General features: G+C 41.2%; 1 protein-coding gene and 1 long non-coding RNA gene across 7 annotated transcripts in view; one reads left to right on the top strand and one right to left on the bottom strand.

The window, feature by feature from the left end:
* Positions 1-13001, top strand: part of zswim8 (zinc finger, SWIM-type containing 8) — a 331437-nt gene extending 318436 nt beyond the window's left edge. For all 6 annotated transcript variants that reach the window (XM_086044801.1, XM_086044798.1, XM_086044797.1 and 3 more), the window contains one exon: positions 12488-13001. In XM_086044801.1, coding sequence (XP_085900927.1) covers positions 12488-12691 — 204 coding nt within the window. In that variant the 3' untranslated portion in view covers positions 12692-13001. The remainder of the gene's footprint in view (positions 1-12487) is intronic.
* A 156-nt stretch (positions 13002-13157) lies between these two features.
* Positions 13158-17979, bottom strand: LOC147139365 (uncharacterized). Its single transcript, XR_015088612.1, has 2 exons — positions 17781-17979; positions 13158-14518 (listed from the first exon to the last, which is right to left on the bottom strand). It is a non-coding gene; the product is annotated as an uncharacterized LOC147139365 (long non-coding RNA).
* Between the last annotated feature and the right edge of the window lie 981 nt (positions 17980-18960).

Raw genomic sequence — 18960 nt, 5'->3', positions numbered from 1 at the left:
CACAGTATGTGAGGACACAGGACTGTGTGTCTGACGTGCTCCTCTGTAGCACGGGGGCCCGCAGGGAACTGTCTTGGCTCCCTTCCTGTTCACCCTTTACACTTTGTACTTCAACTACAGCACCCCTACCAGTCACCTGCAGAAGTTCTCTGACGACTCTGCGATTGTCGGCCTCATCACAGGCGGAGATGATTGGGAGTACAGAGAACTTACTCTGGGTTTTGTGGACTGGTGCCAGCAGAACGGCCTCCTGATCAATGCGGGGAAATCCAAAGAAATGGTGGTGGATTTCGGTAGGCGCAATCACTCTGCACCTGCACCAGTGAATATCCGGGGTACAGATGTTGAGAGAGTCTCAACTTACTAGTATCTGGGTGTTCATCTGAACAATAAACTGGACTGGAGCGACAACACAGAGCAGACTCTTCCTACTCAGGAGACTGAGGTCTTTTGGGGTTCAGGGGACACTCCTCAGGAACTTTTATGACTCTGTGGTTGCATCGGTCATTTTCCAGGGAGTGGTCATCTGGGCAGGCACTGTCTCAGCCCAGGACAAGAAGCGGCTGGACAAACTGGTCAGGAGGCTCTGTCCTGGGCTGCTCCCTGGACTCTGTGGACTCAGTGGGCGACAGGAGGATGATGGCCAGAGAGATTCCGCCGCTCCTTCTTGCCTTCTTCTGTAAGACTCTTCAACAAAAACATTGTGTAGTCTCTGCAAACTGGCGGACATTAGTGCAATTGTGCTGTCCTGCACCTGAGCTTATATCGTGCAATACCCAACATTTCCCACTACTGTTATATCGTCCCATACCCAACATTCCCCACTACTATAATATTGTGCAATACTCAACATTACCCACTACTGTTAGTCTAGTTTTATTTTTATCCAATACTGTTCCTTACATTTCACTGCAGCACTGCAGCACTGTCACTTACTTAGAGTATTTTCCTCTGTACTATGTACAGGGTAAAATGAGTGTTCCTCATACTTTTTATGTAGATGTATGTTGGTGTGTATATACATGTGTATACACACATAGTTACTACGTATATTTACATAGGTTTGATCCTGAATGTTTGCAGTTAATGTTATACATTAATGGCTACATTATGCTGCCGTCCCTGTGTGACCTATAACTTTGCTGCTGTAACACTGAAAATTTCCCCACTGTGGGATCAATAAAGGCCTTCTTATTCTTATTCTTATTTACGTACAGGTGAAGTTTGGGATTTTTTGGAGCATGTGCAGGGGAGTTAAGGTTTTTCTCCTGTATGGAGAAGGAAAATATTTACGCCAAATTTGATGCCCCGCCCCCGTCGTATAGTTTATCGAAAACTCATAAAAATGCTCCCAGTGTTTGCCCCACGTCTTAAGATGATATACCAGAAGTTTGAAGTCAATCAGATGAATCCTCCGGGACATGGGTGCAAAAGTATGCACCCTGTAAATGTCCAAAAATGGTCCAAAATTGGACATTCAAAAATTCATAGCTCACTTCCTGTACACGTTAGACGATGGGGGCTACACATGCCTGCCAATTTTTGTCAGCCTAGGTCAAATGGGCTGGAATTCTATTTTGTTTTCCTACTCTAGGTGGCGCTACAGAGCCATTTCGTGTGCATCATTTATGGCGACTTTAAAATATCAATTTTTTCGCCAGGCCCGATGAGACTGCAAAAATTGGTGAGTTTTTCCGTGCATGTTTAGGGGGTCAAAAATGCGATCGAACGCAGAGAAAATATAATAATAATTATAATAATAATAATAATAATAATATCGTATAAACGGGGCCGTTTTATATGCTCACAATTCGTACATGTTGGTGAAGCGTGCAAGCGGGGCCATTTTTTAAACATTTTCTAGGGGGCGTTAGCGAGCCATCTTTGAAAGATTGCACAATTGAATAATAAACTAGAGAATGCAATTTCTGGAGAAATTGTGTGTGAAGGCGGAGGAAGCTGAATGGAAAACGGAGAATGCGTTGGAATGAAGTTGAATTAAGTTCAATGAAATTGAATTAAGTTGAATGAATTTGAATGAAGTTGAATGACTTTGAAAAAAATCAGAAGGGAAACAAGAAAATAGGAAGTAAGGAAAACAATGAAAGAAGGAAGTCAGGGAAAAAAAGAAGGAAAACAAAGAATGATGGAATCAAAGGAAGGGAGGAAGTAAGGAACCAAGATAGCAAGGAAAACAAGCAATAAAGGAAAAACAAAGTAAGAATACAAAATAGTAGGAAGGAAAGATGAGGTGAAGAAATTAGGAAGAAAGGACACTAGGAAGCAAGGAAGGAAGAAAACAAGGAATCTCTGGAAGGAAGGAACCTGATGATGAGAAATTGGGGTGTCCCAATATTTTTAACAAAATGGCCGCTTCATTAGGGACACTTGGGGATGAAAAATTGGGGTATCCCAATACTTTTCAACCACATGGCCGCTTCATTAGGGACACCTGGGGATGACAAATCTGGGTGTCCCAATACTTTTGAAAAACATGGCCGCTTCATCAGGCACACCTGGGGATGAAAAAATTGGGTGTCCCAATACTTTTGAACAACATGGCCACTTCATTAGGGACAACTGGGGATGAAAAATCGGGGTGTCCCAATACTTTTGAACAACTTGGCCTCTTCATTAGGGACACCTGGGGATGACAAATCTGGGTGTCCCAATACTTTTGAAAAACATGGCCGCTTCATCAGGCACACCTGGGGATGAAAAAATTGGGTGTCCCAATACTTTTGAACAACATGGCCGCTTCATTAGGGACAACTGTGGATAAATATTCTGGGTGTCCCAATACTTTTGAACAACATGGCCGCTTCATTAGCTTCACCTGGGGATGCAAAATCAGGGTGTCCCAATACTTTTGAACATGGCCGCTTCATTAGGGACACCTGGGGATGAAAATTTGGGTGTCCCAATACTTTTGAACATGGGCGCTTCATTAGGGACACCTCGGGATGAAAATTTGGGGTGTCCCAATACTTTTGAACAACATGGCCGCTTCATTAGGGACACCTAGTAATGAAAATGTTGGGTGTCCCAATACTTTTGAACAACATGGCCGCTTCATTAGGGACACCTGGGTATGAATCATGGGTCAGAATCATGGGTGGAGCTAATATCACTGCCTAAGATGACCGCCACACTGGGGAGACCTCGGGGTGAGTATCCCTAGTCTAGCTAATATCCCTGCCCAAGATGGTCGCCGCAATGGGGAGACCTCGGGGTAAGTATCCCCAGTCTAGCTAATGTCCCTGCCCAAGATGGCCGCCGCACTGGGGAGACCTTGGGCTGAGTATTCCCAGTCTAGCTAATGTCCCTGCCCAAGATGGCCGCCGCACTGAGGAGACCTCTGGGTGAGTATCACCGGTCTAGCTAATTTTCCTGCCCAAGATGGCCGCCGCACAGGGGAGACCTCGGGGTGAGTATCCCAAGTTTAGCTAATGTCCCTACCCAAGATGGCCCCGCACTGGGGAGACCTCGGGGTGAGTATGCCACTGGAAATGAATGGGGAAATTTTGTGGCTTTTTTAAGGGTGAATGAGTTCAATGTGTGGGAAGTTGGAATTTGGGGGGTATTGAAAAGCTGAATGTGAGTTGAATGAGTTGAATAACTTGAATTTGTGGAAATTTGGAAGGTAGAAATGTGAAAAGTTGAATGTTCTAATGAAAATTAATAGTTATTGGTCGAATTTTTGTGGGTTTTTTAAGGGTGAATGTGTTGAATGTGTTGGAAGTAGGAATTTTGGGGGTGTTAAAAAGCTGAATGTGAGTTGAATGAGGTGAATGACTTGAATTTGTGGAAATTGGGAAGGTGTAAATGTGAAAAGTTAAATGTTCCAATGGAAATAAAAGGTGAATAGTTGAATTTTTGTGGGGGTTTTTTAAGTGTGAATGAGTTGTATGTGTGGAAAGTAGGAATTGTGGGGGTGTTGAAAACCTGAATGTGAGTTGAATGAGTTGAATGTGACTTGAATTTGTGGAAATCGAAATGGTGTAAATGCTAAATGTTAAAGCTGCCAATGGAAATGAATGGCGAATAGTTGATTTTTTGAGGGTTTTTTTTAAGTGTGAATGAGTTGAATGTGTGGGAAGTAGGAATTTTGGGGGTGTTGAAAAGCTGAATGTGAGTTGAATTAGTTGAATGACTTCAGTTTGTGGAAGTTGGGAGGGTGTAAATGTGAAACGTTGAATGTTCCAATGGAAATGAATGGTAAATAGTGGAATTTTTGTGGTTTTTTTTAAGGGTGAATGAGTTGAAAGTGTGGGAAGTAGAATTTTTCGGGGTGTTGGAAAGGTGAATGTGAGCTGAATAAGTTGAATGACTTGAATTTGTGGAAATTGGAATGGCGTAAATGTGAAAAGTCAAATGTGCCAATGGAAATGAATGGTAAATAGAGAGAAAGCAATTTCTGGAGAAATTGCGTGTGAAGGCGAAGAAAGCTGAATGGAAACCGTGGAATGCATTGGAATGAAGTTGAATGGAGAAGAATGAAATTGAATGACCTTTAAAAAAATCAGAAGGGAAACAAGAAAAGAGGAAGTAAGGAAACAATGAAAGAAGGAAGTCAGGTGAAAAAAGAAGGAAAACAAAGAATGATGGAATCAAAGGAAGGGAGGAAGCAAGGAACCAAGCTAGCAGGAAAACAAGCAAGAAAGTAAACAAAGTAAGAATGCAAAATAGTAGAAAGGAGAGGATGAGCTGAAGAAATGACAAAGAAAGGACTAGGAAGCAATTAAGCAATGAAACAAATAATATCGGGAAGAAAGGAACTTGTGGATGAAAAATCTTGGTGTCCCAATACTTTTAAACAACATGCCCGCTTCATTAGGGACACCTGGGGATGAAAAATCGGGGTGTCCCAATACTTTTGAACAACATGGCCGCTTCACTAGGAACACATGAGGAGGAAAATTCTGAGTGTTTCAATACTTTTGAATTACTTGCCCAAGATGGCTGCCTTCACTGGGGAGACCCTTGGGGTGAGTATCCCCAGTCCAGCTAATGTCCCTGCCCAAGATGGCCGGGACACTGGGGAGACCAAGGGACAATAACACTGGTCCACTGGAAATGAATGGTGAATTTTTGTGGGTTTTTTAAGTGTGAATGAGTTGAATGTGTGGAAAGTAGGAATTTTGGGGGTGTTGAAATGCTGAATGGGAGATCAATGAGTTGAATGACTTGAATTTGTGGAAATTAGAATGGTGTAAATGCAAAAAGGTAAATCTGCCAATGGAAATGAATGGTGAATAGTTGAATTTTTGTGGGGGTTTTTAAGTGTGCATGAGTTGAATGTGTGGGAAGTAGGAATTTTGGGGTGTTGAAAAGCTGAATGTGAGTTGAATGAGTTGAATGACTTGAATTTGTGGAAGTTGGGAAGGTGTAAACGTGAAACGTTGAGTGTTCCAATGGAAATTAATGGTTAATAGTTGAATTTTTGTGGGTTTTTTAAGGGTGAATGTGTTGAATGTGTTGGAAGTAGGAATTTTGGGGGTGTTAAAAAGCTGAATGTGAGTTGAATGAGGTGAATGACTTGAATTTGTGGAAATTGGGAAGGTGTAAATGTGAAAAGTTAAATGTTCCAATGGAAATAAAAGGTGAATAGTTGAATTTTTGTGGGGGTTTTTTAAGTGTGAATGAGTTGTATGTGTGGAAAGTAGGAATTGTGGGGGTGTTGAAAACCTGAATGTGAGTTGAATGAGTTGAATGTGACTTGAATTTGTGGAAATCGAAATGGTGTAAATGCTAAATGTTAAAGCTGCCAATGGAAATGAATGGCGAATAGTTGATTTATTGAGGGGTTTTTTTAAGTGTGAATGAGTTGAATGTGTGGGAAGTAGGAATTTTTGGGGTGAATATCCCCAGTCTACCTCATCTCCCTGACCAAGATGGCCGCCGCACTGGGACGACGTGAGTATCCCCAGTCTTGCTAATGTCCCTGCCCAAGATGGCCGCCGCACTGGGGAGACCTCGGGGTGAGTATCCCCAATCTAGCTAATGAACCTGTCCAAGATGGCCGCCACACTGGGGAGACCTCGGAGTGACTATCCCTAGTCTAGCTAATCTACCTGTCCAAGATGGCCGCCGCACTGGGGAAACCTCGGGGTGAGTATCCCCAGTCTGGCTAATGTCCCTGCCCAAGATGGCCGCCGCACTGGGGCAATAACACTCATCCACTAGAAATGTATGGTGAAATTGTGTTGGTTTTTTAAGGGTGAATGAGTTGAATGTGTGGAAAGTAGGAATTTTGGGGATGTTGAAAAGTTGAATGAGTTGAATGACATGAATTTGTGGAAATTGGTAAGGTGTAAATGTGAAAAGTTAAATGTTCCAATGGAAAGGAATGGTGAATACTTGAATTTTTGTCGTTTTTTTAAGTGTGAATGAGTTGAATGTGTGGGAAGTAGAAATTTTGGGGGTGTTGAAAAGCTGATTGTGAGTTGAATGAAATGAATGACTTGAATGTGTGGAAATTGGAATGGTGTAAATGCTAAAAGTTAAATCTGTCAATGGAAATGAATGGTGAATAGTTGAATTTTTGTGGGGGTTTTTAAGTGTGCATGAGTTTAATGTGTGGGAAGTAGGAATTGTGGGGTGTTTAAAAGCTGAATGTGAGTTGAATGAGTTGAATGACTTGAATTTGTGGAAGTTGGGAAGTTGTAAATGTGAAACGTTGAATGTTCCAATGGAAATTAATGGTTAATAGTTGAATTTTTGTGCGTTTGTGAAGGGTGAATGACTTGAATGTGTGGGAAGTAGGAATTTTGGGGGTGTTGAAAAGTTTAATGTGAGCTGAATGAGTTGAATGGAAATTGGAATGGTGTAAATGTGAAAAGTTCAATGTGCCAATGGAAATGAATGGTGAAATTGTGTGGCTTTTTTAGGGGGGAATGAGTTAAATGTGTGGGGAATAGGAATTTGGGGTGTGTTGAAAAGCTTTTCCAATGTGAGTTGAATGAGTTTGTGAATTTGAAATTGGAATGGTGCAAATGGGGAAATGTTGAAAGTTCCATTGGAAATGAATGGGGTTTTTGGGGAAGAAAAATGGGAAATATTGGGGAAACGGTAAATTTGGGGAATGTAAAAAAATACTACCCCGGAAGGCATGAATTTTCTGAATGTTTTGAAACTTGAATGAAGTGAATCGGGTGATAAATGTGGAAGGAGTCGCATGCCAAAAAAGTGGAGTGGAATAATAATAATAAAGGATAACCTTTGCCTTCACACAATTATTGATTAATTTACCAGGCCTTCTATGTGTGTAAAGTTTCATGATTTTTCGTGCATGTTTACATCCTCAAAATCAGCATTGTGTTATTAGCAATGCGTTACCATGGCAACACCTTTTTGCGAAAAATCTCAAACTTTGTGTTTTAACATTAACACTCTTCCAAGCAAATATGACGGAGATCTGGCTAACCTGCCAGGAGGGAAACATGAAAGAATAAAACATATACTTCGTTTAGCCAGTCCATGGCGCTCCCACTACGATGAAAAGTTAGTTTGTAGATGTCTTCAGGTGTAGACTCTCATCAAATGTGTGACATTTTGACACGATATTAGCATGTGGATCAAATACAGCTGCTTTTAAAGTCAAAAGTCAATGTGATGCCGAATTGTAAAGTCAATTAAAAATGGCGGACTTAGGTTAGGTTTAGCACATAGCTCCAAGAGAATTTTTTTAGATGTTGACCTGTTAGATATACCACCAAATTTTCGTAGATATAGGCGAAACATACAACCGGGGCTGATTTTTAAAAGAAATCTAGGGGGCACTAGCGAGCCATATTTTTAAACAATTGCGATTTAAAACACAAAAAAAAGGTGATTTCACCATCCCTAATGTGTGTGCAAAGTGTCGTGAGATTTCATGCATGTTTAAACCGTCAAAATCAACGTAGTTTTATTTGCGAACTGCCCGTTGCCATGGCGACAGCTTTTTACGAAAAATCACAAATATCATATTTTAACATCAGGAAGGTCTACAGAGTCTTCCGAGCAATTCTGAGGTCGACCTGGTTTACCTGCGAGGAGAAAAAGAATAAGAATAAAACATGTACTTCCTTTAGCCAGTAGGTGGCGCTACCATTACGATGAAAATTAAGTTCGGAGATGTCTTTAGGCTTCGACTTTTATCAAATGTTAGTAGGGTTTTAGAAGAAATTATCATGTGGGTCAAGTTCCAGCAGCTATTGTAATCAGAGCAAATTCATATTTTAAATTTAATTCAAAATGGCCGACTTCCTGTTTGGTTTAGCATATGGCTCCAAGAGACTTTTTTGTAGGCCTTGAACTGTTACAGATACCACCATTTTTTTGTAGATATCGTACAACCGGGGCTGAATTAAAAAAAAAAATTAGGGGGCGCTTGCAAGCCATTTTTTACGAATTGCACAAAAAAAAAAAAAAAATATTGATGATTTCGCCAGGCTTGACGTATGTGCAAGGTTTCATGAGAATTTGAGCATGTTCAGACCCTCAAAATGAGCGTTGTTTTTTTGGCGAACTGGGTTCTTTTTCACGAAAAATCATAAATTTCGAATTTTAATATTAGGAAGTCCTAAAAACTCTTCCGAGAAAAGATAAGATAAGATAAGATAAGAATGCCTTTATTGATCCCACAGTGGGGAAATTTTCATTGTTACAGCAGCAAAGATATAGGTCACACAGGGACGGCGGCATTATGTGGCCATTAATGTATAACATTGACGGCAAACATTTAGGATCAAACCTATGTAAATATACGCAGTAACATGTGTATATACACATGCATATACACACCAACCTACATCTACATAAAAAGTATGAGGAACACTCATTTCGGCCTGTACATAGTACAGAGGAAAAAATACTCTAAGTAAGTGACAGTGCTGCAGTGCTGTAGTGAAATGTAAGGGACAGCATTGGATAAAAATAAACCTAGACTAACAGTAGTGGGGAATGTTGAGTATTGCACGGTATTACAGAAGTGGGGAATATTGGGTATTGCACGATATGAGCTCAGGTGCAGGACTGCACAATTGCACTAATGTCCGCCAGTTTGTAGAGACTACACAATGTTCTTGTTAAAGAGTCTGACAGCAGCAGGCAAGAAGGAACGGCGGAATCTCTCCTTTGCACAGCGAGGGTGTAACAGTCTGTCACTGAAGGAGCTGTGGAGTGCTGTTAGGGTGCCCTGGAGGGGGCGGTCCGGGTTGTCCAGCATTGATGACAGCTTGACCAACATCCTCCTGTCCCCCACCGAGTCCACAGAGTCCAGGGAGCAGCCCAGGACAGAGCCGGCCCTCCTGACCAGTTTGTCCAGCCGCTTCTTGTCCCGGGCCGAGACGCCGCCTGCCCAGGTGACCACTCCCTGGAAGATGACCGATGCAACCACCGAGTCATAAAAGTTCCTGAGGAGTGTCCCCTGAACCCCAAAAGACCTCAGTCTCCTGAGTAGGAAGAGTCTGCTCTGACTCTTCCTATAGAGGGCGTCTGTGTTGTCGCACCGGTCCAGTTTATTGTTCAGATGAAGACCCAGGTACTTGTAAGTTGAGACTCTCTCAACATCTGTTCCCCGGATATTCACTGGTGCAGGTAAAGAGTGCTGGCGCCTACCGAAATCCACCACCATTTCTTTGGATTTCCCCGCATTGATCAGGAGGCGGTTCTGCTGGCACCAGTCCACAAAACCCTGAGAAAGTTCTCTGTACTCCCGATCATCTCCGCCTGTGATGAGGCCAACAATCGCAGAGTCGTCAAAGAACTTCTGCAGGTGACAGGTAGGGGTGTTGTAGTTGAAGCCCGAGGTGTAGAGGGTGAACAGGAAGGGAGCCAAGACAGTTCCCTGTGGTGCCCCCGTGCTACAGAGGAGCACGTCAGACACACAGTCCTGTGTCCTCACTTACTGTGGCCGGTTTGTGAGGTAGTCCTGGATCCATGTGGTGAGGTGGTGGGCCACTCCCGCCCGCTCCAGCTTGTCTCCCAGTAGGGTGGGCTGGATGGTGTTGAAAGCACTGGGGAAATCAAAGAACATGATCCTCACAGTGCTCCCCGCCTTCTCCAGGTGGGAGAGTGAAGTGTGGAGGAGGTAGATGATGGCATCATCCACACTGATGCCAGGCTGATATGCGAATGATGAGGTGGACCCGGTGCTAGGATAAAAACATCAAAGAAAAAAAACATATTTCCTTCAGCCACTACCTCTACGATGAAAAAAATAAATAATAAGTTAGTAGATGTCTTCAGCCCTTGGCTATCATCAAATATGAAACATTTTGAGAAGTTTGGATGATCTGAGTCCAGTTAAAATTGTATTTATTGTCACGTTGAATAATCAGACTTTGCGGCATCGTCAAGGCCATGCCCTCTGCCAAAAAGTCACAATATTCAGCGAAGAGTAAGAGCAACGTCTTGAGGCTTTTCTGACAAATTTTCAATCGGATTCTTTCAACGGGCTCCGTGCAGTAAATAGAAATGTAAAAAATGTCAATTTTTGTCACCACTAGGTGGCACTATATGTATAATGGAATATTATCATATAGATGTCTTCAGGTCACGACACTTTACGCACACGTGAAGTTTGGGATTTTTTGGAGCATGTGCAGGGGAGTTATTAAGGTTTTTCTCCTGTATGGCGAAGGGAAAAATGCACGCCAAATTTGATGCCCCGCCCCCGTCATAGTTTATAGAAAACTCAAAATAATGGTACCAGTTGTTGCCCCAGGTCTTAAGATGATATATCCGAAGTTTGAAGTCAATCGGATGAATCCTCCGGGACATGGGTGCAAAAATATGCACCCTGTAAATGTCCAAAAATGGTCCAGCAATCGCTGCTCGGGCCCTAGTAATAATAATAATCTCTACAAACACAACAGGGACCTCGTAGCGGTTCACTGCTCGGGCCCTAACTAGAGCTGCAAGCAGCTATAAAGGGCCCTCGCAGCCCTTGCAACGTGGTACCGGCACGTCGGGATGCTCGCACTTCGGAATTGAATAATCTAAATAATCATGTGGATCAAGTTACAGCAGCTTTTGTAGTCAAGATGAGTCCAAACTTTAAAGTAAATTCAAAATAGCGGACTTAGGTTTAGGTTAACCTCTTAGGTTTAGCCTATGGCAGCAAGGGGCTTTTTTTGTAGGTCTCTTTCTGATTTTTATATCAAATTTTTGTAGATGTAGGTGAAGCGTGCAACCGGGGCCACGTTTTATACATTTTCTAGAGGGCGGTAGCGAGCCACCTTTTAAAGATTGCACAATTGAATAATTAATTATTGATTCATTTACCAGGCCTTCTATGTGTGCAAAGTTTCATGGGTGTTTGTGCATGTTTACATTTTCAAAATCAGCATTGAGGTAATGGCAACAGCTTTTTGCGAAAAATCTCAAATTTCGTGTCTTAACTTCATGAAGGCCTAAACACTCTTCCGAGCAAATATGAGGGAGATCTGGCTAACCTCCCAGGAGAAATACATGAAAGAATAAAACATGTACTTAATTTGGCCAGTAGGTGGCGCTCCCATTACGATGAAAAGTTAGTTCGAGATGTCTTCAGGTATAGACTCTCATCAAATGTGTGAAATTTTGGAAAGCTATTATCATGTGTATCACAGTACAGCTGCTTTTAAATTTAATGTGATGCCGAATTGTAAAGTAAATTCAAAATGGCAGACTTCCTGTTAGGTTTAGCACTTGGCTCCAAGAGACTTTTTTTTTAGGTCTTGAATTGTTAGATATACATTTTCGTTTATAAAGGTGAAACGTACAACCGGGGCAGATTTTTTTAAAAAATCTAGGGGGCACTAGCAAGCCATTTTTTAAACATTTGCGACGTAAAACAAATAAAAAAGACAAGACAGCTAGTTGATGGTTTCAACTGCTGAACCATATTTGTTATTGTTTGATCCTTTGCATCAAATTCTGTCATGGTCATTGAATTATTCCTAGGTGATTTTAAGTGCAGCATCATTTTGTAAATTTGCTGATTTGTGACGATGTTTGACCTGATGGATTGTACTATTTCACTAAAGTAGCAGGCAAATTACATTTATCTTTGAGAGGAGTTCTGGCACTATTTGATTTGAGGGATTTGTGATTTTGTCGACCACAGCAAATAGAGTGTGTGTATTGTTTAGGTTCTTACTAATAATTTCAGGAAAGTGTTGTTTTCTATATTTTACTAAGTCTTTGTTAAAATGTGTTAAAATTAGAAAGTCCTTGTCTGTACAGGTCAAAATGAAATTGGAGTTGAGTTTTTTTCCACTTAAGCGTCGCTTTCAAGCACTATGATTTCAAAGTCATAGCGCTCGCCTTATGACCCTGGGATAATGTCGAAACAGTTCAACCACTTTTACACCTGAAAGATACCCAACACAGCACTTAGGACAAGGAACAGGTCCTTAATCATCTATGTAGATTGGGGTGAAGGTGAGGAGTTATCTATGAATTGCTTGATTCAATGTAATCCTCCAAGACAATCACCCTTTCTCCACTTTCTTTGCAGTATCTCCATCACAGGCTCATCCACTTAACACCTGCTGACTATGATGACTTTGTCAACATCATCCGCAGCGCCAGAGCTGCTTTCTGTCTCACGCCGGTGGGTGTTATGCAGTTAAACGATGTACTACAGAATCTGAAGAGAGGCAAACAGACTAAGGAGCTATGGCAACGCATTTCCCTGGAGATAGCAACATTTTCACCCTGAATATTATGGGTCTTCGGGAATTCATTGAGCATCATTACTGCTGCTGGGCTGAGCCAGCCACATTCCCACTCTTTTTATCTGAAATCTTGCTTCCATCCCAACACCAAACCCAGCAATGGAGACTGAGTAAACACAGCACATAGGTCCACTCCCAGTTCCTGCTTTCTGTGTCTGACTGTAATTAAATTGAAATGTAATCTTGCATTTTTATTCTTTTTCCATTTCTACTGAAAAAAGGGTTAAGAAGAAGCTTGGTCTATTCATGGTTTTGTCGTTCTCAATAAAATGACTGGGTCCGCCCTGTTTTGCAGTCAAGAATATCATATGGCTGTTCAACAAAACGTATGTATGAATCTCGCACTTGAAAATTGGGGGGGGTTCTGATTACGTTCTTGACAGGTTGACACCAACTGAGACATTAGAAAGCAACGCACACAATGAGGAATGAAAACCCTCGACACAAATATTGTCTTTTTTTTCTTGCAAGGAGAGCGCAGGGAAGTGTACTATTACAGTTCCTAAAACCCTCTGCCCGGCTCCTGCGCCTCCTCTCTTTTTATTTTTCTTAGGAGTCCCTGATTACAAAGGTGTTCCAGCTCTAAGGGAAAGGGGAGCGAAAGCAGCTCGAACACTCTGAACTTGTTTTGTCTATGTGTGTGAGCCATTAACATACATATGTGGAAACAAAGCACATCAAGCAAGTTGGGCCTAGATATAAGCTAAACCCACAAGCTAATAAAGTTAACAAGCCTAATAATAAGAATCCAACACATGAATCATAATATACATTATTATTCTTACATTCGCCCTGTTTATATATAATATAAAGCTAAACCTACAAAGTTAATAAAGCTAAGCTAATAAAGCTAGCCAGCCTAGCCATGAAAAATCTAACACCCGAATCATTATATACAACATTATTGCATTCCCCCCTGTTTCTCTTACATTTGCATAAACCCTCATATCATCAAATAGACCCTCCATAAAGGCTTTAATCTACTGAATCACTCTTATGAAAACAAATGTAATTACACCCGAGGTTGTCAATGTAATTTACTCATGATCTCCAAGACCAGGAAAGAGATCTGGAATAGAAAACGAAATGTCAACAGGAGCATCAAAACAAGTGTCTTCTGTGTCATCATTACTCGCAACTGTACGATAAAGCAATAATGGATACACATCATTCAATTTGGACGTCGTAGGTGTAATAGCTGTAGTGATCAACTGGTTGAGCAGTGCTCTAAGGCCTCAAGGGCTGCGTTCCTGCCTGTTTTGCAATTATCCTTGTGGCAACACACCTGATTTAAATGATCAGCTCATCAGCAAGCTCTGAAGAAGTTTGATAACGATCATGATCTCTTGAAACAGGTGCGTTGCAGCTGGGATAGATGGAAAACAGGCAGGACACCGGCCCTTGAGGACCGGGTTTGGACACCCCTGCTCTAAGGCATGGGATGCAACAACACCCACACAATGTGAGGATAGCTGAAAACACAGCAACAGAAACCAGGACAGAGGAAACAAAGTCCTTATATTTACCAAATGTTCTTTCCCACCATTCCGTCCAAAGAGACGTCTCCACACAAAAGTGCTCCTTCATCTTGTGGTTGAGAACGCGGAGGCCATCGATGGCCCGGGTGATGGCAGTATGGGTTTTCCTACTGAGTTTGAGTACTGAGTTTCCTACTCACCCAGAGATGTCTTCACTCCTCCGGCTTCCCGTCAACCTTCAGTTCCCAGAAGTGGAGCCAAGACCAGTCCCGGAAGGGGTCTTAGAGCCGTAGCCACGGACTTTACCTGGAGGTTGACTCGACAGCTGGAAACCTTTCAGCATATAGGGATGCGGCTCAAAGGACCAATTTAATGTCAGGTTCACACCAACTGAGACATTAGTACACAACGCATATGATGAGGAATGAAGCCACTCGACACAAATATTGTCTTTTTTTTCTTGCAAAGAGAGCGCAGGGAAGTGTACTATTACAGTTCCTAAAACCCTCTGCCCGGCTCCTGCGCCTCCTCTCTTTTTATTTTTCTTGGGAGTCCCTGATTACAAAGGTGTTCCAGCTCTAAGGGAAATGGGAGTGAAAGCAGCTCGAACACTCTGAACTTGTTTTGTCTATGTGTGTGTGTGTGTGTGTGGAGGGGGTGTATGAGCCATTAACATACATATGTGGAAGCAAAGCACATCAAGCAAGTTGGGCCTAGATATACGCTAAACCCACTAGCTAATAAAGCTAACAAGCTTAATAATAAGAACCCAACACATGAATCATAATATACATTATTATTCTTACAGTTCTTTAGAAAATGTAATGATAAAACAAAAAATAATTTGGTAAAAGGTGAAAAGTTTTCAGGATTTAGTACAGGCTACAAATATATCAATGCTCTGTATTGTACATCTCATGCTAAATGCATAGATAATGTGATAGTCCTAAATTAAATATTTATATTATAGTGTGCCTTTGCAGTGGCTATAGCCAGAGAGCTCATCAGAGGCAACCACTTGACCAAGCAAGATTACTTCACAATTGGTTAATTGTTATTTCTTGCTTTAAATTAATTTTGAAGTAGTTTTTGTTGCCATCAGGTGAGGCTATCTACATTACAGCCAAAGCTAATTTTGAAAATCAGCAATTTTCAGGTGAAGTTCAGATCATTTGTTTAACCTGTCCAATGTTATGCTATGACCAACTGATTCAATTGTTGGACCACAAAATGTTATGGTTGTAGGATGCTAATAACGGTTTTCAAAAATGTAAGCGGATCAAATTTAAATGGTAAGTTTTGTTTTTTTTTAACTTAAAGATACACTTGGATGAGCTTAACATTGGTACTTATATAATAGGTTTGCATGTAAAAATGACATCAGTACTAAAATGCCCACCTCAAAAGACTCTGTAGTGATTAAAGAGTTTTTTGTGATTAGATTTACGACAAATTTCCCCGCCCCTTTTTGGGGCGTGGTGTATGTTATGTTTTCGGTCTCAGCTGTCACGTCACGGGAGGGAGCCAAGCATGGTAATATTGCTCGCTTTGTCAGTTCTGTTGTCTAATACGGCGACCAATCGCCACCAAAATACTAATGCACATTGCTACTCTTGTCCACTTCAACGTGTGAACATATAAAAGTGTTCTGCACAATAGTTTGGATTTAGTGACATAATCAAATCAAAAATACCGTGGCGATCGCTCCACCACTTACACAGACTGAAGCGGACAACAGCATGAATGCACGAACACCGACTGGTTTATATTTCGGACATTTAGCGACACTAAACTCGTGTCAACTCCCAGGAGGGAGACAGCAGCTTGCAGTGAGCAGCAGGGCAGGCATATTGGAGCTTTATACTCCCACCCCCATCCCTCCCCGGCTAAAGGTAGGATAACGGACAGCTAATAGCAAAAACTAGCTTCACACCGTTAAAACAAAAGGCGTTAGCACAACAACATTAGCTCCTTACTGTCCGCGCAGCGTGCGGAGATGATCATGAGTCAGCAAGCGTCAATGTTCAGCAAACAAAAAGTTCCAGTGAGGAGGCTGACTGCACAGCCGATTGTGGCCGAATTGGAACTTACCGTTTGGGCTGTTACGTTCCACGGCGTGTTGTCGGTCGAAAAACTGTGGCCATTCCTCATCCAAATAAATGTGCATGTCCACTCATTTCCACTTCAGTATATGTAAATATCTGACAGGTGTTTAATGCCTCGCCCGTCCTAACCGTGATCAGCAAAGAAGCAGTGTTTTTTGTTTTAAAGCAAAGAAGCAGTGTGCGCTGGTTCCAGCCTAAATCTATGTAGGCTTCCACATTTCCTCATTCTCATATAAATCAGCCACGGAGAGGTTAATCCTTTTGATATGTTGAAGTGGGCATTAGTAGAGATGTCCACATGAATTTTGGTCCCAATTGATCGCTGTTTTTAGACGTTTTAAGCAATGAAAGTACAATGATTTCCAATGGAGAGTTTGGAATATGTTACTCCTGTGACTCCGGCCGAATAAGGATAGTACGGTCGGGGGCGCGGCCATTGGCCTAATTAATGAGAGGCCTTATTCATGGAGTCACTTATTTCCTAATTTCTCCAAAATGAATGGATAAAATAGAAAATGGCAACTCTTTTCATTTTCCTGATCAAAAAATATATAAAATGAACTTGTTCGTGAAAACATGGCCATCCCGGCCCCACTGTCACTTTAATAGTTTTCTAAAGACAAGCATTTTCTTACTTTTTTAAGTCCAAAGCATGTATATTATTTGTGGGTATTTATTGTACTGGTCTCAGTCGAACTCATTGCTTGCTACACAAACACACAGACTACATTTAAATGCAGTTAATAACTCTTTTAGAATCTGGCTATTGGCAGTATTTGGGTTCATAAAGACCAAATAAATGTGCACAAAAACCCAAATATTATCTTATTTGGGTTTTTTAAAACCTGAATAAGACCCTTGGGTTACCTGTTTTCTAACCCGAATATTGGATCATGTAAATGTGATCGGGTTACCACTTGTCAAACAGGGCATTTATTTGTGTTCTGCACATGCTCTTGCTCTGTCCACAAGAAATCTTGATCTCTGTTGTGCAGGAAGGCACTCTCATTTTTCAAAAAGTATTCATCAAATAATAAAAATGAAAAATACAGCCATATTGCAATAAGACACATTGTTTCAAAGAGATTAGTTGACTCAGAAGCTTTGGACATAACTTGCGGGCACTCGTAAAAGGTGAATGATTGGTTCCTGGCGTGAGATTGACCTACGAGAGAACAAGTGGACTCAACCGGTGAGCTGGTTGGCTGCGCATCATCACATCCTCTCGCTAGTCTCGTCCATGCTAACAAATGAACAGCACGTTTGAACAACGTTCGCTTCGGAAACTCATAACGTTATTCAAATGTGCCGTTCATTTAGTCAGAGTCACGCTTAAGAGCTTATAAACAGCTGTGTTCATAAATTGTGAGTGGAGTGCGCTCAGCCTCCCGGCAAACACAATGTGCTCAACACAAGGGTGATGAAACATCGTCAAATAAAAAGGTTCAAGTGTTTGTTAGTTTTGTCTTGTTTGTCTTAAAAGAGCTTACCTTAACTAGAATCCCGCGTTGTATTTTATCCAAAGGACCTTGTTGATGTTATTGTGCAAGGAGAAAGGTAAGCCATGATTACATCCGGTGACCGTGCTTCTTTTTCATTTTAAAAGAAGAAGAAGGAAGCAACAAAGAAAAAGGAGTCAACGAAGAAGCGGCAACGTCAGCAGCAGAAGTAATGACACTTCCGCTTTGCACAATGACAACAACAAGCGTTTAAAAGTGCATTACACCAGGATCGTACCTTTGGATGAAATGCACCACGGCATTCTAGTTAAAGTAAGTCAATTTTATGATAAAAGTTAAAACTTTAACGTAGTTATTAGTGAACGTTCTGTCATAATCGTCTGCTGCCGCAGTTGAAACTCACGTTCCTCTCACAGCCTGCAGCTTGGTATTTATTCTTAATTTTGCATTTTTATAGTTAAATGTGTTGTATATAAAATACCGTATTTGCGCGACCAATAGGCGCACCGTATTAAAAGGCGCAGTCTCAGTTACGGGTGCTATTTCTGTATTTAAAAGTAGTATAATGTGTTCTAGTGACAAACCTCTGTTGTTTGACTTAACTGAAGGAAAATAGTTTAAAATATTATCCAACATAACTAACAATGTTGTCAGAATCCACAATGCTGTGTTCTCATCACAGAAGGTTGTTAGTTAAAAAGCACTTCAACTTAGTTGGATGTGTTTGAAAACACCTGTTTGCAAAACACAATATGTTCAAGTAATTCATCCTGTTATTTTGTAACAATTTGTATTTGTATTTGTACAATTATAACTTTGTTGCTTCATTTGATTAAACATACATTGGTATGTGCAAAGAACTTAGCGCTTCATGGCGAATTCTAGACAAAGACTCTTATGTTTAACAACCTGATTTTTTACAGTGTATTCTAAGATTGTAGAAGATAACATCCATGTGTTTAAAAAGACGATGTAAAATGTACATTTTATTCTCTTCAAAAGATGGCCAATTACAGTGCCCACTAATCAAGCAATCCCGCTCAAGTCTTTCCAGAGGGTCTGGTCTCACATGACTTGTCCTGCGGTGCACTGGTAATCTGACAAACCTCCGTTTAGTGGCGTGAACTTGCATAATTCTTTTCTTGAGGTAGGTTTTTTTTTTTGCATTTGCTTTGTAGTTTAATATGTTTGTTTCCACTTTTTTGCTGTG

This window comes from Filicampus tigris, chromosome 11 (assembly GCF_054856515.1).
Source record: "Filicampus tigris isolate MCC_2025a chromosome 11, RoL_Ftig_1.0, whole genome shotgun sequence".
NCBI classification, from domain to species: domain Eukaryota; kingdom Metazoa; phylum Chordata; class Actinopteri; order Syngnathiformes; family Syngnathidae; genus Filicampus; species Filicampus tigris.
This window is presented reverse-complemented; position numbering and strand designations above follow the sequence as displayed.